Source organism: Heliangelus exortis, chromosome 3 (genome assembly GCF_036169615.1).
Source record: "Heliangelus exortis chromosome 3, bHelExo1.hap1, whole genome shotgun sequence".
Taxonomy (NCBI): domain Eukaryota; kingdom Metazoa; phylum Chordata; class Aves; order Apodiformes; family Trochilidae; genus Heliangelus; species Heliangelus exortis.
The window spans coordinates 9,463,797-9,486,788 of record NC_092424.1 but is presented as its reverse complement, the minus strand read 5'-3'; the positions used below and the strand labels follow the sequence as shown (position 1 = coordinate 9,486,788).

The following is a 22,992-nucleotide window of genomic DNA, read 5'->3' as shown; positions in this document are numbered from 1 at the left end:
GCAGATATTGACCACACCTTAGCAGAAGTTCAGGAGTTGGCTGACCCTCCCACCATTGCCTCTCTGAGAGAGGAGCATGTCTTGAGTTATGGACAAAACCACTCCTTATAAACCTGACATTGTGTTATAAACCTGTGTGGTGCCCCAGGGAAACCTGACATAGCTGCTGATGAAAACTTATGAACACATTTCTATCATCTGTTTGGGCTCAGATTTTTCCCTTGCTCACAGATGCAGATGGAACAATCCCTACTAATAGAGAGGTAGGTATGTAAAAACCTGCTCAATCAGGGTCCCGTGGTTGGGTTTTCTGTTTCTGGATACCAGCAGAAGAGACATCAATAGTGCTACACTTAACCAAGTAATGTCCCTGTTATTGCTACCAAACCTTCCAATTGCTTACTGCTGTTTTCCAGTTAATTTGCTTCTAGGCAATACTTGCTTGGTAGAACCTCTTTGGATGTTTTATTTTTTTGGTTTGCTCTTGATCACTCCCACTACTATAGAAGCACCTCCTGCAGGTAGGAAGCTCCTTCTCTGCCAGTGCTTTCATCCAAAGTGAAACAGTCAGGAGAGGGAGGCAAATATATTGGTAAGATAAAAGTAAACATTTAATGCCACTATAGTTTGATTTTTGTTTCCAGACATCATATTTTTGACAATGTTTCACACCTCAGATACCACAAAAGGAATATTTTTTAGCCAGCAAACAATAAACTTTACAATTTTAATGGCAAAGGCTCAATGCATTTGTTGACCAACTTGGAAATGGCTGTGACTTTCCACATTTTGAACTTGTCCTCATGCTGCTTTCTTTTTTTTTTTTTTTCTTTTTTTCTTTTTTTTCCCCATAAAATTTAGTTGATAAAATATATATATCTCCTACTGATACATCCTTCTCTGGAACTACCCACTGGCAGGACCAGCATAAGTTCTGTATCCATCAGTTTGTCTCCTCCCTAGCCCTATTTTATGCCCCTGTTATAATGAGAAAGAACATAGCCACGGACAGAGTGAAATGGATTTAGCAAACATACACTTCAATGCATAGCACTTAGATAAGCATTTCCAACCATGATGTGTAAATAAATTATAAAATACAAGCAACTCTATAAAACAAGAACATCCTGAGTTTACAAATAAATTATATCCTTCATACATAGAATATGATGTGGATGTTAGTAATCAGCAGTTTCAGCTATGGCAGGGAAGGAAGTAAAACTTAGAAAAGTTAGTATCTATGCATACATAAAACATATATGTATGTGTGCTATGTGTAAATACTCACACACATACATATACAATATAGAGGGTGAATACATCCATATCTATAGTATATAGAGAATATGTAATATAGCTGAAACTGCCTCAAGCACCATTTTATTACCATTATTATAAAATTTGCTCAATACTCAAGTAGGACCACTCAAAGTAAGACAGCGTGGGTTGCATTTTACTTCCTGTCCAGGAGGATTTTGAAGGTGGTTTGAAACATATAGATGAATCTTACTATTTCACTTTCAGCCCTTCCAGTCTCTGCGGTACCATCACGCCCTTTGTGAGCCTCAAAATGTTGTGTAAGTGAGCACCAGTCTGCTGTCTGTGAAGCTGGTGGCAAAATCCACATTGACTTCAATGGGCTTAGGGTGCTTTTTTTTGAAAGCTTGCTTGGGAAGGAGAAAGAAGAAAAGATAAAGACAATAATAAAATGGTTTATTATTTCCAAGACCCGGTACGGAAGATCAGATAACCCTGGGATGAGTGCACAATAAATGTGAGAGATAATTAACTCTGCACTGACAAATCATTCACAGTTTTCTTTGCCACAGATATTTGGAATCCTGTTTCAAATCTTGCAACAGCTAGCAATGACCAGCCTTGTGTTGCCAAAAACTGCTGCCTGTGCACTGACAAAACAAAGACCACGAGGACATCAGGATTAAGCAAGATACGTCACTCATCAGTGGATCTGAGAAATAGCACTTGTCTGTATGGTCATCATCTCCTCATATCAGTATTCAGTGATATGAATGCTTTGATCTGGGCAGGGAGCTGGTGCATCCCTGATGCTCTGTGACCACTCCACCCGTATGAACTGGCATCAGAGGGTGGCTCAAATCCTGCTCTGTGAGAATCTTGTTTGCTTCTGCAGTGCAGAATCTACAAAATACATTTTGAAAGCTATCAGGACTATCCAGAAAGCTAAGAGCTCAGGCTTTCAATTGATGTCACTGTGCTGTATACCTCAAGCACATGGTGAAATTTTTGTATTTAACAGCTACAGTTGTAAAATATCTTGCCTTAAATTCATGACACCCTGGATTAGAGTAGTTCACTTGGATTACTTCTACAGGCTTTGATGTTTCAGTGACAGCTTCTGTGTGGGAACTGCAGCAACTTGGCTTTGTAGGCTGAAGAACATGGAGCAGAAAGGACCTTTAAAAGAAGCCTTCAAAAGTGTTTCAGCCCCAAGTTTTCCTTGGAAGTGTAAGTGTAGCATAAGTCAGCTTCATCCTGGTGAGTGCAAGGAGAAAGGTTTGCCAGGCACTCCTTGGAGAAGGAACAGGGAGTGATGTTGTTGCCAGTTGTGAACAGCTCTGCAACCTCTCCACAACAATACAGTTGAACTGCCTCTCTTGGGCTGTGTACATACACATTTTTCTGTATGTATATATGCTTTATTTTTACAATTATTTTTAGGGCAGGTAAAAAAAATGCAACAAACCCACAAACATTTGTAAAAGGTGATGTTTGCTAAGAGTCTACAGCCCTCGGCTGTCATAAAATTTTAATTCCACTTCCCAGGTAATAATCACTATTTTAAGACAAACTCTATTGTCAAGATAAATTTAAAAAAAAGAAAAAAATAACTTCAAGAGAGACGGAGTTTATCCTGTGAGCAAGTTTAGGACTTGCTACACATCACTCCCAGCATCACTCCCAGCTTTCTGCCTCTATAATTGCCATGTTCAGAGATGAAAGAAAAACAATAAAAGTGCATACCTTTCATCCTTTTCAGTACATCTTCTGCAGCTTCCACTTAGCTTGCTTCAGGTCAGAGATCATGCCATTGCTCCTCATCAGTTACTGTGTTATGTAGCTACAAATTTCACCACTTATCTTGTATGGCAGTGGGAGTTTCCAAAGACTGGATGGAAGCCAGCCAATGGTCAGCAGTAGCCCTGCACATGGCCTTTAGGCAAAATGGGGGCTTTTCATATAGATAATATTTTTTTCCACTACATAACTAACAGCACAGTAAACAACCTAAAAAATGGCACAAGGAAGAAGTTTCTTTTTCCATGCAACTGGCTTTACTCTGCTACAACTCTCCTGACTTAGCACATTTTCCCCTCAGTTACAGCAGCACAGGGGAGATGGGAACAGTCCCGGTAAAGAGCTAAAAAAGAGGAGCCAGCATATGGGTTTGCTTCCTTGCCTTTCTGTGAAATAAGTCTTCAGATTGCTTAAAGCTGAATGGATTGACAAAAAAAAAAAAAAAAAAAGGCTTTGGGCAAGCACAGGGCATGCATGGTAGGAGAAAAGGTGTGTGCCATTAACACACATGCAGAAGAAACAGGGCTCCCCTGTACTCTCTAGGATGTGAAGTGACCCAGAGCCGGAGTTGGCAGGAGTGTGACCCATGGCTGCTGTGAGACCAGGTCACAGCTAAACTCTCCAGCTTAAGGTTTCACTTAAGTTTGTGGCTCTAATGCAAGATCTGTCCTGCATGTAAGTCAAGTTGATGCCTGAGCACAGTGGTGGGGATGCAGAGCAGTGGCTGGTATGCCAGCAATGGAGAACCATCATCTCCTGACACACATGAAAACAAAAAATTAACCTTCAAACCTAATTACATTAACATTGCTTTTTTTTTTTTCTGCTAAAACCATCCCAGAGAAATAAGATTGATTTCTGAATATGCAAACAATTAAGCAGTCTACTATCTTGACATTGCTCTTTTGGGCAACTTCATGCCTTTGAAAAAAAATAGGATAAAAAAAAGCATTACTCTGGCAAGTGCTGAAAGAATGAGACTTCCTAGATGACTTGCAGAAATGTGTAGGTCTTCTATAAAGTGCTGGCTACTGTAGACTAAGATCAATTTCATAGTAAGGTCCCAATGCCTCTATCTGTTTTGCAGATATTTGATGGATAATAATATAAATTCCGAACTAAAGAGTGAGAAAACACTCCACAGATGTAAAATCTCTGCAAATTTTCATTCCCTTATATGTATTAAGCCACCACAATTCCCCCAAATGCAGTGGCAAATTCTGAAATCCACTGACAGGTAATTAAAAAAGAGAAGATGAATATGGATTTTAGGATATAAATACCAGTGTATGATGGAAGTGTTAATGACTACACTAAGTCCTCAGAAATAAAATATTTCTAAGCACTGTGATTCTGCTCAGTATTTTCAGTATGCCAAACTGGCATAATCCTTGGCATAAGCCATTTGGTTTTAGGAATTGATTTTGATCCATCATGATAAACATGGCAAAAATGCTCTTCCTTTTTGAAATAATGGCTAGGCAGACATGCTTTCTGCTACACTTCCTCATCTACAGAAGTACTAAATTTAGAGACAATGAATAATTGAGTTAATGATGCTGATGAATATTACACATAATAGATATTTCTCAGGAGCTCTGAAATATGTCCACTTGATTTACAGAAACATCACCACTTCTGTGTAAGTCTCAGAGTATGTGAGAGGGCATCTTTGATAATAATGCATTCTGTGCATGCACCATTTGCTAGGATTTCACTTTCTTTCTATCAAGTGTATGAACTGCTTGCCATTTACTTTCTCATCACAGGGAGCCAAACATTCCCATTTTGGGCTTCAAGCAGAGGAAGGACAGTGTGTCCCAGTTAGCCCAGTGACCACCTTCCAGCAAAAAGAACATTTCAGAAAATCTTAAGCTTAAAGAAAGCAGCACAGTACACAGCTAGGAAGGCTCTTCCTTGAATATAGGGGACAGGCACAAAGCAGCACAGATGACAGTGGTACAGTTCTACCTGGAGAGGCAGGAGATTGAGAGATGGGAGCTGGCTGTGAAAGTCTCCTGTGTGTATGTGACCTGGCAGCAAGTATCTGGGGCTCTGCAGGACTGAGCCCATGAAGAAGGATGCACTCCATATCCCAAGGGCACTAGGTCTGCATCCAGCACAAAATTGCAGGGACAATTCCCATAGCTCTGAGGAGCTGAACTGAATTCATGGGGCTCTGTAGAGAAGAGAGAGTCTAAATAGAACCAAAATGTAACAAGTTACTGAAATTATTACAAAGAAAAATAAAGCCAGAGAAATTGTATTGTTTGAGGGGTTTTGTTTAGATGCTTTTTTCTTTGAGAGAGAAAAAGATCTGACATGTCTGTAATACTTACTTGGAATGAGAGTTCATATTAGGGAAAAGCTGTGGAATAGTCAAGAAAGTGACATTCATACAGGACCTCTTTTTCCTTCCAAAAAATCCCACAGCATGCAAGAAGGTCTTCTAGAAAACCCAGTGACAAGGCCAATAGAATGAACAAAATTTGTTATTACAAGTTGTAGAGTATTAAAAGAAAATAAAACTAAATACACAATATTTCTGTCATGTTTGGGGTTTTTAAAACCTTGTTTTCCTAGATAACCACTAGAAAATCTATCAGGTTTTTTTGTGGGTCATTTTTCCTCTGGGACTTGGGGCTTGGGATACCAAAAGATGCCAATAATATGATGGTGCAGGTGAAAGAAGAGTTGCATTTAAGGGCAACTGTAGATTGATGCATATTGGGCGTATGTTAAATAATGCTCTAATTTTTTCATAGGCAACAGGATGGTAGCACAAGTGTGTGTGAGAGAGGAATTTTTGTGAATGGGCTTAATACAAATGAAGAAGAAACTTAATTCAACAAAATAATTCTGTATATGTATACATATTAAAGTGCTAATTTTGAAAATTTCTTTCAGAAACACAAAGGATGTTCCTTCCCATATACTGTTTTCCAGATAAAGACACAAACAGAACATTTTGGTGCAGACCCTCACCCTGCACCTCATCTGAGGTGCAGACCCTCATCCTTTTGATGTCAATGTGAATTTTGCCATGGCTTCAGTATTGGAGTGTTGATAAGGCAAAGGCTATAGCTGACATGCCTGAAGTGTCATATCCACTCACTCACAACTCTCATTTATTTCCATGCTAGCTGAGTTGAGCAGGGCTTGCACCTCTCAGGTACATCTGTGACTATGGACAGACTGAGTCAGGGACCAAAAGCTGCCAAAATAGGCTTTGTGAAGGTGTACATCAAAACCAGGCAAAGATAAATTTTATCAGTCATAGTCTCATAAAAGAAAGACAGAACAAATCACTGATTTTTGACTGATAAGCATGGGAGCCCTTAGCCAGAGGACAATTTTTCCAGCAAGTTATTAGCACCAGAAAAAATTATTAGGATAAAAGTGCCTCATTATCCATAGCTCTTACCAGTAAGTACAAAGTTAAAAATACATGAATGAAACAAGTGATGGGGGCTGGATACAATGGAAAAGGTATTTACTTCACAGTAATGTTACCTCTCCTCTCTCATACACTGCAGGGCCTACAGGATGGGAAAATTACTGTGTCCTCCAGCAAATGAGATAGTACAGAAGAACATATAAGCAAATGTCACTTATTACTAGAAATAATTTTTGTGTTATCTGGGAATGTTGGGTTTCTCTTTGAGTGGCCTTACTCTGGTAACAAGAAAAGACAGTTAACATTTATTCATATGTTGTACTGATTAGGAAATATCTCTACAAACACAAGTTACTTAGAAACAGCAAGTCTGAAATAGGAGAAAACACCAAGAGAAAAACAAGCTGTAAATACATTTCAAAAGTGTGTTTGTTTTTTTCATTTTTCTTTTCTTGACTAGCACCATCTGTACACAATAAAGTATGAACATAAATGTTTGGATAATAAAGATTTGCAAGGCACTTAAACAGTTTTTTCTGGATAGGTTTCCTTTTAATGAACCTCTCAGTGGAAGTCCTACAACCACCTTTCCTCCTCCCTCAGCTAAAGCAGGGAAAGAAGTGTCTTCTGCCAGCAGTTCTTATTTACAGACATGTCCTTAACAGTTCCTCAAAGTGCTCTGTTAGGCTAAGAGAATCAACAACCTTATATCTCCACTTTTCATGCTCGTCCTGTTTTTTTTAATACTACTTTTCTGTATAGTAAAGCAAATTTCTCATACACACAGTTGAAACTTGACTCCAACCTTCATCCTCATTCTGTTGTCTTTGGGATGCTATTCAGAAGGGAAAAGGAGGATGGCAGAGATGAGCATTGAAATTCTCTTGAGGTTCGTTTTTTATCGGCGTCTGGAGGTGATGTCAAAACAGGTGATCATCATGAGATGGGCCTTGCAGAAGTTGACACGGTTTTCCAAACGCTCAGTCACACATTCCAGGGCCTCCAGGTATTCCAGAGAATCCAGCTCAAATACCTGCTCCAGATCAACTGTGGGAAAGAAAAAACACAAGTAGGAAAAGCAGATAAAACCCAGTGCTGGTTGGTGGGAGAGAAGAAGCAAATTCAAGTCTTCGGACCCATCAGTACTTTGGAATGCTGAGCACATACTTAAAATCATCCCTATTTGGGACAGATATATGGGATGTACTGACTCTCACACATTCAGCTGAACAGAAAGAGATTCAAATAGGTGCTGTGCCTTGGAAGGACAAGTCCTTTGATAAATTCGGAGTCAGAAACCAACCTTTGACCTCCTTGCTCCTCATACCTCTCCCTGTTCCATCTGATTCTCACTAGACCACTCGAGTGGCAAGGGAAGGCACACACATCAAGCACTCTGCTGTAGGTGCCCAGATGCTGCCAGAGACCACCTGGCAGTGGCTTCTGTGGAATCTAAGTGTGAGCTGCACTGTCTGAGCCAGCACTTCCCATTCAATCTAGTTCCTGAGGTCTGTGCTGCCCTTGAGACTTCCTGCATTTACCACAGTGGAATCACAAGCAAAGACATCAAACAGTAAGTGGATGGCAATCCATGGCAAGTTCTCTGCTCCCTTTAAATCCACCCCTTTTGCCTCTCCTCCTTAACAGTGTTTCTAAAGAATATACTGTGGTTGTTCTGCAGGATATACAAATCTACTGTTAACTTATGGCAGCTGTCAAAAGAAGAGTTAGGATGCTTTAAGAGAATGCACCAGTAGACCTCTTTTTGCCATCTGCAATTATCCTAAATAAACTGAAACTCCTTTTTTATCTAGAATTCTTTGATACAAACTCATCTGCCTGCTAATAGCAAAAATTTTAGCACAATTACTGCAGTACTCTTTATCTTTTTTCCTTTGAGGTGTTGAGGTCCTTCTTCATTTGAATGGGAATGCCTTTTAAGATTTCTGGACTTAATAAATCTATAATTATAAAAAACAGGCCAAATTTCTTTTTCATGTAAGCCCACTGTTGCCAAGGGACAAGTTTTCTCCACAGTATTATTTTGTGGTAGAAGAGAAGGTTTATAATATTGCTCATATATCTGAGGGAGCTGAGGAAAAAAAAAAAAAATAAAAAAAATCTCATTTTCGGGAGCTGCAGATTGAAATGCTTGAACGTTAATCTACCAATGGCAATACTCACCACTGCAAAGCCCTTCACCACTTCAACATTCAATTCTTGGGCAAAAAGAATTGTTCAGTTCCACTGTTGACATTTAATAATTAGAAGGGCTAAATCTAGAAACACAGTCAATCTAAAACTTGCCCCTAGGTCAGATGTCAGGGTATTCTAGTTTACAAACACAGTAGCTCACATCTCATTCTCAGAAAACATTTATGCTCTCTTCTGCCTCTTCAGTGAAATAAACAAAAAGGACATATATGAGTCCAGGCAATAAAGCAATGGCCTTACATTCACTAAGCCATTTATTAGGATCCAGCATCAGGTACTGCTTGGTCACCTCCAGTTCTCTCATTAACCATTCGTATTTGGCCTTGACCTCAGCAATTCTCTGTTGGCGATGCTCCAGGATTTTCAGCTTGGCATTGAAACATATCACCTCCTGCCAGTCAGGAAAATGGAACAGGAAAGAAGCAGGTGAAGAGAAGAAATTCCCAGATTCATTCAGTCAAATCATTTTCCAATCAGTAAGACTGACAATGAGATGTTTACTCTGGAAGCATAAGAATCGCTGCATGAAAATCATCTATCATCTGTTTCATTTTTATTGCTTTTCCTTGGTTTTGATGTGAGTGTTGGAGATTTTGCAATGGAAGTTAATAATAAACCATAATAATTAATAACAGGCAGAATCTTGAAATCAGATTAACTGAAGCAAAACATTTCTGGTTTTTGTCACCAGAAGTTTGACTACAAAAAAACCCCAAAGCTCTTGAGAGAAGGAAATCTATTGTTCGCTGTATTAAAATCCTAAATACATCTCTGCTTGGCACATAAGAAAGGCAGTAGTTGTGTTATAAAATAGGAGAATTGGTAGCAATATCAAATTTAAAACATCCTTAAACAAAAGTAATATACCATGAAAAGCTCTAGCAATTCACAATCATTAACAAAGGTGTACTTTCTGTAAAAATAGGGGCACATGGCAGAGTGTTGGAGACACTCTTCTTGTGTTTCCAGCCTGTCCTTACGTGACTTCTGAAGAGCAGCAGCCATCAAGATATGCAGTAAGTGCATATGCTGAGGGCTGTGCTACTCTTTCTGGAGCATTCCCATTACCATAACTTGCCTCCTCCAAGCCTCTCTGAAGGTCTCAACACTACCCTGCCTTCTGCTCTGTAAACAAATGTGTGGATGCTAGATGGATGAAGTGAAGGGGTAACCCCACCCCAACAAGTAATGCATTTCTCCATATGAAATCTTAACAGAGACCATCACAAACAGCCTAACCAAGTGACAGAGCCTAGGAAGAAAAAGTGTCCTAAAATTATCTATACCAACAGTTACAGCTGGTGTTATTCTACTAACTTCAGATGCTCTTCCCAATCATGTCTCTCAAGAGCTGATCATTACAGTTCCCTGATCTTGTTGTAAATATGGAGGCCTGAAGCTAGCAGGAACAACTTTGTTAGAGAAGATATTAGCTGTCTTAAAAACAATATCATAAAAGCACTTGAGACACCTTTTCCTCTTTGGAAGACAGGTGTAACAAGGTGCTGAAGCACAGAAACAACCAAGACTATAAGCAAGGCTCAAAAATACCCAAGACCAATGTCTGTTAGTTGCTATGGAAGAAGGTATATATTAGGTCGTAACTGCTCTCAAATGAGATAACAGGTTTTGCTGCCTGTTGCATTAGCTGTATACAATACTACACACTTCTGACTGCATGATCTAAATTCCTCATACACTCTCCAGGAGGAGGGAGACAGATTACCTGGATTGCACTCACCTTGCTGTCCCCACCTCGTCGCCGCTGGAGTCTCTCCACATCATCTATCTCATAGACTTTGATCTCAAAGGGCTCCCCCAGCCCCCTCTGCCCACTTCTCAGGGGCCCATCCACCCAGCGGACCCCAGGGCTGTTTGCAGGCTTCCTTGCTGGGGAAGCAGCATCAAGGGATAAAGCTGGAATAAGCCTCCGTCTCTGGGAACCTGCAAATGCAGAAATTGCCACGTTGTGTTAGCACAGGGACTGCCTCTCCTTTCTGCTCCATCTGCCATGATGTTTACCAACTATGGATTTTCACAGTTGCTTACAAACAGAAGGAAATAGAGCAAAACCATAGGGAAGCCATGGAAGGTGGGATTAGCTGCAGCTCTGATGTGCTGTACCCACTCACCACTAGTCACATCCTCACATGCTCTTTGGTGCCTGTCTCCAGAATTTAATCCTTAGTGGGCATATATACCATGCAAGGTATAAATATATACGTTGTGCCTGCTTCTCTTTGCTTATGTCTCAGTGTGTACGGGTATGCTGAGGAAGGACCAGAGCAGCAGGTTGGACCTGGTCTAGCTTTGCTGGTACTGGCTCTTGTAGCCTAAGGACAAGGATTAGCCAGCCTGTGCACAGACCAACTCCAGGCAAGGGGTGTTTTCTGTTGTTTTTTTTTTTTAATCAGAACACAAAAAGCATTTTGATATCCCAATTCCCCTATTATGTTGGAGGTGAGTGCCAGTGTGCTACCACCTAGTCTTTTGCAGAACACCACTGTAGCCTGACCAGAGCAGTAAAAATACTAGAGAGGACAAAATGCCTGCAGTAAGTACACCTGATCCCAGTGGTTGCTCCCAGAGTCACATCAGCCTTCTCTCTGTTCAGTGGAATAGTCTTCTGAAACATTTCCCACTTGTGTGCCTACTGCAGCACTGGTGATGGGCAAGACAGCAGCAAGAATGACAGCCTGGCAGAAGGGGTAATCACGGGGGCTGCTGCAACACCAGTGCTCATGCACACCTGCCCTGCCTCCTTAGAATGGATGGGAGCACTCTAATAGCTAAAGATTTACTCTGGTTGAGAAAGCCTATGCCATATGGAAAGCATCTGCCATACGAGTTGCCAAGTCAGGGCCTGAGGTAAAGCAAGGGAGAAAAAGAATGTCATTGGGCTGATGGAAGCAGTAAGGAAGTTGAGCATGTGGTTTCTTGGGAGAAAGAACAGACATGCACAAAAAAAAAAAAAGCAACTGGTTAAATATCCTTGCTTGGTTCAGTACAATCAGAGCAGTGGCTGGGTTTAAAAAAAAAAAAAAGCTTTGCAGCTAACAACTCCTGCAAGGGGTCTCCTCGAGGAGACAGGAGGAATAGAAGGGATGGGAGAAACCAAAACCAAAATCCGGAGGCAGCAAGTTTGAATGAAACTATTAAATGACTCTCTTGGCTGCAAGAACAAAACTGATGCCAGCAGGGAAGGGATGCAGAATAATCATGCAGATTTTATTTTAAAAACAAGATAAAATCATTTAGAGGAATTTCCAGCACTACATTTATTGAAACATTAATGTAAATAGCTTCAACATGTTTGCCAACTTGATGCTTCAGTGAAGCCTAAAAAAAAATACCAACCCAAAATCTCAAAACTATCTATTGATTCCCAAGTTTCTGGATTTGCAGTAACAAAGCACTGTCTAGTTTCATTCATGGGAGTCTGTTTCTTTGCTGACTTTGCGAGCTATCCCATCTTACCCCACTGATTTCTGAGTGCAGCTTTCTGTGCTAGAAACCAGCAGTAAGTAACCAGTAAGTACCAGTTACTGTTAACCTGTAAGTGCTAGTTCCAAAACGGATGAGAATGGTTTATCTTGCTGTCCATCTGGAGAGCCTAGACTACAGAGCTTTTATTTATGCAAGTAAAGGAGAGCAAAGCCAAGGTGGATAGACAAGGGGCTCTACAGGTCCCCTTTTTACCAAACAGCCTGAGATGTGGAGTGCTCATCCAATGACACCTATCATATTTCTATTTACTACTCAAACTGCAGTCCAGAAGAAACAAAGCCTTCCATATACCAGCAAGTAGGAGCTATTTTAGACCAGTGGTACCAGTCAGTGGAAGTCAGCGTCAGCATTCACTTACTTTGAATGCATTTCAGTTAATGCCAAGAATCAGATCTCAGAAGCAAGACCTGACCCATTACCATAGCTAAAAGGGGACAACAAGGAGGCAGGCACAGTTTGGGAAGACCCCAACAAACTGCAATGCTAAGGGTGACTTTTGGCAGTGATGCTTGAGAAAGGCAACCAAATGTAGAGAGCAGCTGTGTACTTAATGCAAGGTGGAGAAAAGCTGGTGGACTTCTGCATGCAGGGAGAGATCCTACAATGGGGTCAGCCTTTCCTGGGAAATGAGCCTTCTACTTGCTTAGATGTGAAGAGCACTGGAGACCCTCAATACCAAAAGGATTTCTGTACTATATACTTCTAAAAATATTTTTTAGGCTTTCAGCCATGGTGTCTCACAGGGGCAGTCTTTAAAATCTTGTTTGAGGATAAAAGCAATCTATTTCCTATCTTTGCTGTTCATCAGCTTTTAGAGCCAGCAACACTTACAAGCATCAGACCTGACCTCCTGTGTAACGCAGCTGAGGGCTGCTAATTGTTGCTCAGCACTGATGGTCACATCTCCTTTCATGCTATGCCTACAGATTAGCTGCAGCACTTCAGGAAAGCAGCTGAGCAGACTGGTAATTCCTTCTGTCCAGCTCACCCATTCTTTCTTTTTTTCTTTCTTTTTTTTGGTTGTTTTTTTGTTTGTTTGTTTTTTTGTTATTTTGTTTTTTTTTGTTTTTTTTGTTTTTTTTTGTTTTCCCACTGTGGGTGTTAACACCACCTACTTGTGTAACGGGGCACTTCTAAACCATTCCCATTGGAAAAACTTTGTTATACATAGCTAGAACCTATGTCTGTCAGATTCTGGGAATGCAGGTGGATGCTTCTGATTCACATTATCACAAGAACAGTGCCAGGCTCTTATATGGAGCAAAGTAAAACAGGTGTCACCTGGCCCACAGATGATGGTAAAGGTTTTTTGCACTTGGTCCCCATTCATGCCCATTTGGCCCAAGGAGAAACAGAAGCCTGTGGTCTAGAAGGAGGGCTCCAACCTGAGACTCCAGCTAACAGAGCTTCCCCTTCAGTGGAGAGGCAGCAGTGAGAAGAGCAGTGGCAGCAGAGATGCCCACATGAGCTCATTATGTTTTTCCAGCCACAGCTTGAGCCTGGACAGCCCATGGGTGATCACAACAAAAAGAGAGGCTGCAGGGCCATGCTGGACAGAGCCCTGAGGTGGGATGACTCCCCAGCATCTGCCTGGAGGCTCCTTTGGGATGTAAGGAGCTGCCACTCAGGTCTCTCAGCAGGAATGTCTGTGTGAGGCAGAGAAGAAAGAGAAAGAGGGATGACTTTATTTGAGCCTTGAATGCTGACTTTGGATGATTTATCTGTGGTTTAGAGTGCTTTGGGGAGAAAGGAAATGAAAGATCTGCATCTTTGCAGTAACACAAAACCGAATCTAGTTTACTCTAAACATGCACTGATTAATAGGCTGCTTATTAGCCCAGGAACAGAAAATAATGGTGTTTTTTGACAGAAGGCTCCTGTCACTGACCTCCATTTAGCCTGTTTTTTTTCTGATTTCACCTTAATGAGATCAGTAAGGAGATACAGCTAAAGCAGAGCTTCAGGGTGAGTGTGACAAAGCAGCTGACAGCTTCCTCATCTGTATCAACATGCAGCCACAATTAAATTGTTAACATTAATACTCTTACAGTTCGATAGAAAATACTAATTTGAAGTCTCAAATTTTTTGGGATAACTTGATGGAGCTAGGATCTCATAAATTTTGACTGTAAGACAAATAAAATGCTTTGTAGGAACTGCAGTGCACCCCTGCTCTATTTCCCTGCACGTCTTACAAGGACAGTGGGCAGCTGGGAAGCTCTGCAAGAGCAGCTCTTGGCAGGTCCCTCCTGTCTCTACTCCACAGGCTGGGACTTTGGGAGCATGCTCCCTGCCCATCACTTTGGCAAACTGGCTGACCTTCCAGCCATGTAAATAGGATTAATTCCTCCATTTAAAAAAAAGAAATGCATACCAAAAATTGATCTGAAAGAAAATCTGTAAGCTGAAGCCAGGATAAAATAACAAGACTTTCATTTATGACCATGCAGCATGTAACAACATGCTATTTCTTAAATGTCTTGGAGGATATGTTTTTCACTTAGTTTGAATTTCTCCACACTCATAGCAACCCCTCTTGAGCCCAGCTTGAGTATAAATAACAAGACTATGAAATAGACCTGAAAATGCACAGAATAGAAGATTTGCTTTCGCAATAGATCTGTTGCTTGACCTTGAGCTTGCTGTAGGTGAAGATTTGGCCAGGCTAAAATTTGAGATAAAGGGAGTAACACAGATGCAAACGTGTGCAGTGTGAGAGCAGATCTGACTGAAGAGTGGCAGTGGAACTACAAGATACTTCACCAAAGATAAAGCCAGAGAAGCCTTAAGGTATTAGAAACACAGACAAAGCCAACTAGGTATGTAAGGGTAACCTTAAGGATAAGAAGACTCACTGACCTCTGCACAATTGCCTAACTGCCCAGGGATGTGTGGTCAGAAGAGTTGACCAGGGAAGAAACTCTAAGAGATCTGGTTTTGCTAAAGTACTGTGTATTTTGGTGTGTTCCCTCTAGACTGTTTTCCAAGCACACATTCCAGAATGAGCATCTTTTCTGTGTAAAAGGCAAACACAAAAACTATAAAAGCAAAATTTCCATGAAAAGAAGCATGCTTCAAAGCAGGATACAACTGAATGAGATGCAAATCAACTGCTGTCCTAGAAATTTCAAGGTGTTTCAAACAGAAAATGAAACTGTAACTTGATGTATCATGCTTTTGGAAGCTAATAGTGCATGCTCAAAGCAGGATATGGAGACAAAGCTATATCCCACTGCATTTAATGTTATGGAAAGAAAAAATGCCTTTCTGTACAGAATGTACAGAACCTGTTGTTAGGCATTTTGGTTTTTTTTCTCACTAGACAGTCCATCCAATTCAAGGTGTTTAGAAAAAAAAAATCCTGGCTAAGTAAAGCAGTAGCCCTGAGCTTCACCGTTTCTTCCATGGCTTCATTTCCAACAAATAATGTGCTTCCAGTAGCAAAAGTATCAACCTCAAATGTAGCATTAAACTGTTTGCTTACTTGCAAAGATTATCTGTCCTGGTCCCCCTGCTGCTCTTCACTGTCTGACAACAGGGTTCCTGCTTTGTCTGAGTTGAAAACACAACGCTGACTTCTCCTCCCATTCCCATTTCCTAATGGGATCTGCCCTCATGGGCAATTGTCCATGACTGAATCAACTCCTCCCCACTCCTCTGACCTCTTTTCTCCTAAGTTTATTTTATAGTGCACTGTCCACAGTGCAGAGCACACAGCTATTCACTCCTTGGATTTCCCTACAGTTTGCACAGTTTCTCCACCAATTACCACAGACATCAACTATGCTTTCAAGTAGAATTTCCCTCTGATTATGTGTAGACATCACCAGAAGTATTCGGGATGCTCATCTTGAGGTCGGTACTTCAAACACCAAACAACAACATTTGTTGCCAGAAAATCTAAACATCATTCACTCACCCTAGCAACTCAAGAGTACACAGGAAAGACCTTGTTGCACGTGAATACCTGGAATAGGGAACACTGACAGGATCAACCAATACGATTAAAATCTTCTATGTCCCCCTCACTATAAAACAATTCAAGCCATAGTCTGTGTTGACTTCTACACAATCCTGCTGTTATGAATCGATAAGAAGCAGAAGGACATTTGAGACTAGAAATCAGTGCTTGCTGTCCATAGGAATAAAGCAACAATAAAGCTTATAACTTGTCCATACCTACAATAGATACACTAGTTTTGTATAGTATAAGGAGCATGCTGAGGTACAGTCTACTCATCATTTTTTTCTACCCACACTGCCAAAACCAGATCAAGAAGCAGACCTCCTGCAGCATAGCAGGTTGGAATCTGGGAGATGCTTCAGGGAAGATATGCATCAGGAAGGGTGAGTTTTCAGGATTCATGAACCCTAGAAAAAAATGACCTGAGTCTCTTCTAAATATTTATCTCACTTCAGACTGGATTTGGGTTTAACATGTATTTGACAGCGCTGGGGCACTATTTAAGGAGCTGGTTATTGTTACTACAGCACAGCACTTAATAAGTTCACCAGTTGCTTGGGCAGTGAAGGCAGAAGCTGGAGGGGGAAGAGGCTCTGGAGCCAGAGCATTAACTCCCAATAGGACAGTGGTGGTGGAGGCATTCCAGTGAGTTAATTCTGTGGCAGTGTCAGGAGCAGGTTTTATTTACACCCAGTCTAATGGTGTACGACTCAGTCATGCATGTTCCATGGAGCCTTCACTGGGCACAATAGCCTGCTGCCATTTCCTCTATTAAATCATTCCTATGTTCATGTGGCTGAAAGCTCAGTACTGGCATGCAGTAGTCAAGCGTGTAAAAAATGATTACTGTGGTCCCTTTCAACACAGATTTGCTGCATGAAATGGCCTGGCTTTGACCTGGGAAAATCAATGCTGTTGTTTTAATGAACAACAACAAAAAAGCTGGAGCTGAAACCCACACTTCCCCTCCCTCTGATGCCCCCATGGCTGTCCAGACAGCAGTCACATGCATACAGTGGTCACCTGCATGCAAGCGACTTTTTCCTGCCTAATTCTAAACATCCTTTGTCATGGTAAAAGTATAGTGCAGGATATCAATTAGCTACCATCACTTGTAAGCATGTGAAAGTAAGAAACTATGGAGATGCCCTAAGGCTTTGTGATATAAAGGCCAATTTTCAGCTCTCCACACTGTGCCTTAGGCAGACAAAACAAGAACCAAATTCCTTTTCACTTGGATGCAACAAGAAAAGCTCAGACTCTTCTTGTTGGTGTTTTGTTTCATCATTTTAATTTTGGCCACGGTTCAAAATGTGATGCATTGCAACACTGGTTGGAGACAGACTTTCATAATTTACAGCCTGCAGATTCAGCCCCTGGCTTTTTCTGCTGCTTTCATAGGCAAGGCTAAGTGCTTCCAGAGAGTAAGTATGTTCAAACAGTTTTCTGGGCTTTCCAGGAACCTTTAAATATCCATCTTACAACCACCCCACCAGTGTAACCCAGCACACATAACTAAGAGAGAAAAACAGATTTTAATTCTAGATAATTATTGTCATGTTTTAACAGTCTGGCTTTTTATTAAAGTGTTTAAAATCATGTAGCAATTTGCTCTGCTTTGGTGGTGAAACAGTACTGAGAAAGAGCCGCAAGGAGTCATGAAACTTCACTGCAAAAGCCATAAAATGCTGCAGCAGGAATCTTTAATTATCTATAGGCAGGTACCCTGTGCAGTGGTTATAAAACGTGCACACATACACATACGTGCAAAGCAGTCTTATTCTGTACTGACAGGAGCAGGATCCTGTAAATGCTGAAATACACAACTCTAATTCAGGGCTCAGGATGAAACTTTAAAAAGTCAGTGTTTGGAAATCCTGATTATCCCCCAGCCTTGTCCAGACTGGGCTTCACTATCAATAACATCCCTTAGGTTTTTGTTTTCTGATGGTCATTGATAGTCAATGTTCAGGAGGCTGAATTGGCCCAGATCAACCCAGCTTGAAAGCACTTTGCATGTAATGACTTTCCCTCCTAACCCTCATGTCTTTAGCTGTCCTCTTCCTCCCCACAGTGGTCACATCTTCTATGCCCAAGTCCTTGGTCTTTGGCCCTATGAACAGCTCCATAAATGCCAGCACACTTGCTGCCTCCCCCAAGCCTGCTTGGGCCACAGAGCACTGCTCTGAATGGGGCACCTCCTGCACTTGCTTCACCCTAATGGCACCAGCCCCAGCACCAGTAAAGCTCCAGGCTCAGATTCAGATCCAAAAAACCCCGACTAGAAAAATCAAAGGAGACACACTCCTCAGCAGAGGTCCATCCCAACTTGGCAGAGCACTGCAAGACAGAATGCAGCTCTTACGTCTACTTGATGTCACATGGGATAAGGACTCCATTAGGCACACAATCCTATTCCCATGGGGAACAGGAAAGGAAACAGCCGCAGGAAGATCTCTGGCTTCCATGAAAACCTCATCTCAGAGACTCTACCATTCTGCTCTCTCCAGAGGGAGCAGGCATTTCGAAATGTCTTACAGGCATTTCGAAAAGGACCAAGGGAAAGAAACCTGTAAATAACACCTGCAAGAAAGGGGGAGTAAAAGGCAGAAACAAGACATTTGGGCACATTCCATGGGAATGTAAGTGGGCCCTGGCTTTTCTGGGTAAATGTCATTAGAGACTGGCTCTCACTTTGGTGTTAGCTCACAGCAGGCAAGACCTAGAGCTAGCACCAAAGCTCTAGCTCTGAAATGATCAAGTCATGCTTTGCCTTGAGATTTTAGAGTAGGGCCTATGTACATCCAAACTAAATTGGAGAAAAGTTGCTAACTACCAAAGCAGAAGAGCAGAAAGCTGGTTGGTAACACTTCTGATCTAAAGTCTCTGCTGTTATTTTTTTCATACCACCATTATCTAGTTTCATGAGTTGGTAACCAGGGAACACAGAAATTACACGAGTTGCCTGCGGTGATACAGCAAACCAGCAGCACAACAGAGAATAAAGCATAGATCTTGCAAATCCTCATCTGACACCTTGCCTGTCTCCCTCTTATACCTGCTGTATTTTCAGGATACAAATATGGTTTTGGCAAAATAGAGCTCAACCTGAATGCATGTCCTGATCACACACAGGAGTACATATTATAGAAGTACCTTTGTCACTGCCTTGCCATGATGCAGCACTGGGTTCTTGCACTTCAGATTTCTAAGGAATTCCAAAATAATACATAACTGTACAAACTATGCCCGAGCACTTCAGTGCCCTGCTCAGGACAGCATGCTTACCCATGAGAAGAGACTGGAGCCAGAAATGTGGCTGAGATGCCAACTGTTCCTCAGAGAGTAAAAGCTGAGGAAGTGAGCAAAGAAATCAGAGAAAACATAGTTGCACAGATACTTGTGGGAGGGCCTGCCACAAAAAGAGAATAACAAACGAAACCCCCCTCTCCACTGCTCAGCAAGAGCCGGGGATTATGTGCAGCCAAGACAGTTGAGGTTGAGGTTAGAAGTCAAGGGTACCTGTAATTTAACTCTGGCTCTGGCTCTTACTTAGCTGTGGGCATTAAGCAAGTCAGTAGAACTCTCTGCCTTCTTTTCTCCACCTGTAAAATGGGGTCTGGAATAACACTTCCACCACAGCATGGGTTAAAGAGCAGCTGTACAAAGCTTTGAAATGTACAGCCATAGATCAGGGCTAAATAGCCCTGGTTCTGCCAGAAGCAGTCACTTTGGGGCAGTATTTGCTGACACGATGTTTTAGGGCATGATGTTAAATGCTGGGAAGATGAAAATGTTTAATAAACAGATGGGTTAGTGCCAAGGGAAAGGCTTACATGCTTCATGATAGAAATACATGATTTTTCAACAGGTACCAGAATGCAAGAGGCAGATATTCTTTTCATTAAGGTTACATAATTTTGTACAAACAATACTGGGATGTCTGTGAACTGAACAGGCACCCAGGCAGAGCCCAGAATTTAACCTAAGGATAATACTGATGGATATGAACTACCTTTATCTTTCAAAAGCTGTCAGTGTAGGTCTGATGCTTCATGTATGACATCCAGGGCAGAAGCACCTACACATACAAGTAATGCACTTAAAACCACTGAAAGATGAGATCTTAATCACTAGAAAAAAATTATGTCTCTCCAATGTGTCAGAACTTCAAAAGTAATTGTGAGATCTGACAGGGCTGCTCATGATTCTCTTGAAGACTCTTCATAGATTCTCTTACTGGGATGTGGGCTGATTCATGTTGATCATGTCTGACAGATAGCATTTCTGTTAATAATAATCATAAATAAAATGGACAAGGTTGCCTGACCTGAAATGAGCATATCTATGGTGCCATATCCATTACAGCACAGCAGATCTGTGACCACAAATCATGGAAGGTCCAATGCTCTTGATGCTATGTATTAAAATACTATCTGTCTTATAAAAGCTATCTTTTTCATTAAAAAGTGCTCCTTAGGAGAAAAGATTCACACTAGAACAGAGCGATAGAAAGGAGGTATTATAGAGGATGAAAGAGTGCAAATCTTTGTATTTTTTGTTTATCATGTAATAAAAATACATTTGTGAACAACTCTATTCTCCCTGATACCTCAGCTTCTCCTTCATGTTCTCCTGCATTGAAGTCATAATCCTGGTTTAATGCCATCATAAATCTGCTGACATGTGAAAAATTATACTATTACTGAACACATCAAAACAGAGTTATGATTTCACTGCTGCAGGACTAAATGCAAACAGGAGCTGCATTATAAGAAAGTGAAGCATTATTAGTTTCGGGGGAGTGGTTGGATGCTAGATGTAGAAGGTTGTAAAGATTTATTTTTTTTAAATTTTGCATATAACCCCTGGCTGTACACACACACAAATACAAATCATTCAAAACAATAAAGGAATTACTTGCTGACATAGGGAATCATTCTCAAAAGCAAAGTATCAGAGGTGATATTCTCAGAATCTCTCCATGTCAGGTAACAGGTTGAATTAAGAGAGAAGCTTTGCAAATTACTTTGAGGGAAGCCAATGCACCAGGCTACACCAAGCTCACTGGGCAGGCAACTTCTAGGGACCCAGATGCTCCATTGAAATTCCTCTCCCACAAAGATTCAGTTAGAGCAATAGGTAGGAATCTGCAGTGTTGCTGACTAGGGAGAGAAGAACAAAAGCAACCTCAAACCTCAGTCTCAAACAGTCCTCTCTTAACTCCCTTCTCATGTCCACCTACCCAATGTTCAGTCTGTAGAGGGGTTACTGAAAGCCAAATCTGTGAGCCAAAATATAATTCTGGTATAAAGTACAACACAGAACTCAAAGTCTTCTGTAACTAAAACACAAAGGCACTTTTTTCCTTGGTCATATCTCTAACCTTGTCCAGCCTCCAATGTGTCACCAAAGAAGAGAGAAGTGAAATGAAACAAACGTATTTATGAGTATCAGAAAAACAAATCCTGGTTTCCCACTGAGTTAGGTTTTGGATGAACTCTGGAACCTAAAGAATCTTTAGGTTGTGCCCGAAGCTTTTCTCAAAGTAGTTTTTTTAAGTATCTGCCCTGGGGAAAGGGGGGATGTTCTTGAATGTCTAATAAGGAAAATCTACATTGCAGTTTCCTCTCTGTCCCCTCATCTGCAGAGGTACTTGTTCTCACAGAACTAATTTCTGCATTTAAATGTCCTGTGGACAGTCTGTATTATATGGGCAGCTTTCCCATAACTTACTGAGTGCACCCTCAGCAAATTTGCCAATGACACCAAGCAGTTGATTCCCTGGAGTGAAGGGAGGACATACACAAGAACTTCAACAGACTTGAGAGATGAGCCTGTGCCAACCTCATGAAATTCAATAAGGCCAAGTGCAAGGTCCTGCACCTAGGTTGGGGCAATTCCAAGGACAATTGCAGGTTGAACAGAGAATGGATTGAGAACAGCCTTGAGGAAAAGGACTTGGGGGTGTTGGCAGATGAGAAGCCCAACATGAGCTGGCAAAGTGCACTTGCAGCCCAGGAAGCCAACCACATCCTGGGCTGCATCAAAAGAAGTGTGTCCAGAAGGTCAAAGGAGGTGACTCTCCCCCTCTGCTCTGCTCTTGTGAGACCTCAACTAGAGCACTGTGTCCAGTTCTAAAGCCCAGACACAGGAAAGACATGGAGCTCTTTGAGTGAGCCCAGAGGAGAGCCACAAAGATGATCAGAGAGCTGGAGCATCTCTCCCATGAAGACAGGCTGAGAGAGTTGTGGTTGTTCAGCCTGGAGAAGAGAAGACTCTGGGTAGATCTTAGAGCAGCCTTCCTGTACCTGAAGGGGTCCTACAGGAAAGTCAGGGAGGGACATTTTATAAGGACACTAGAGATAGGACAAGGAGTCTTGGTTTCAAACTATAAAAGGAATAAATTCTATAGTGTGAGGGTGGTGGGATACTGGAACAGGTTGCCCAGAGAAGTTGTGGATGCCACATTCCTAAAAGTGTTCAAGGTCAGGTTGGATGGGTCCTGGAGCAACCTAGGTTAGCAGGAAGTGTTCCTGTCCATGCATGGGGGTTGAAGCGAGTTGATCTTTAAGGTCCCTTCTAACCCAAACCATCCAATGATTCCATGAAACCATCCAGTTGTCAGTATAAACCTACAAATACCATTTGTGGTGAACAGTTTTGTTTTTCTATTTCACAGTATACAAATCATCCTTCATTTTCTTGCAAATTACCATTAAAGGTTTATATTTGAAAGGAGCTATAGGACGAACAGCTCCTCAGAAAGAGGAAAATTACCACATAAACTGAAGGAATGGGGAAGAGGCTTTCTCACTAGTATGTAAAGTTAACTTCAGAAAGGCTATTTCAT

At 41.4% G+C, this 22,992-nt stretch overlaps 1 protein-coding gene across 2 annotated transcripts in view; it reads right to left on the bottom strand.

Moving 5' to 3' along the window:
* Positions 1-587: 587 nt before the first annotated feature.
* Positions 588-22,992, bottom strand: part of KIF26B (kinesin family member 26B) — a 287,372-nt gene continuing 264,967 nt past the window's right edge. For both annotated transcript variants that reach the window (XM_071739124.1, XM_071739125.1), the window contains exons 13-15: positions 10,410-10,612; positions 8,909-9,059; positions 588-7,501 (exon numbers count right to left, since the gene is read on the bottom strand). In XM_071739124.1, the coding sequence (XP_071595225.1) occupies positions 7,353-7,501; positions 8,909-9,059; positions 10,410-10,612 (503 nt within the window). In that variant the 3' untranslated portion in view covers positions 588-7,352. The remainder of the gene's footprint in view (positions 7,502-8,908; positions 9,060-10,409; positions 10,613-22,992) is intronic.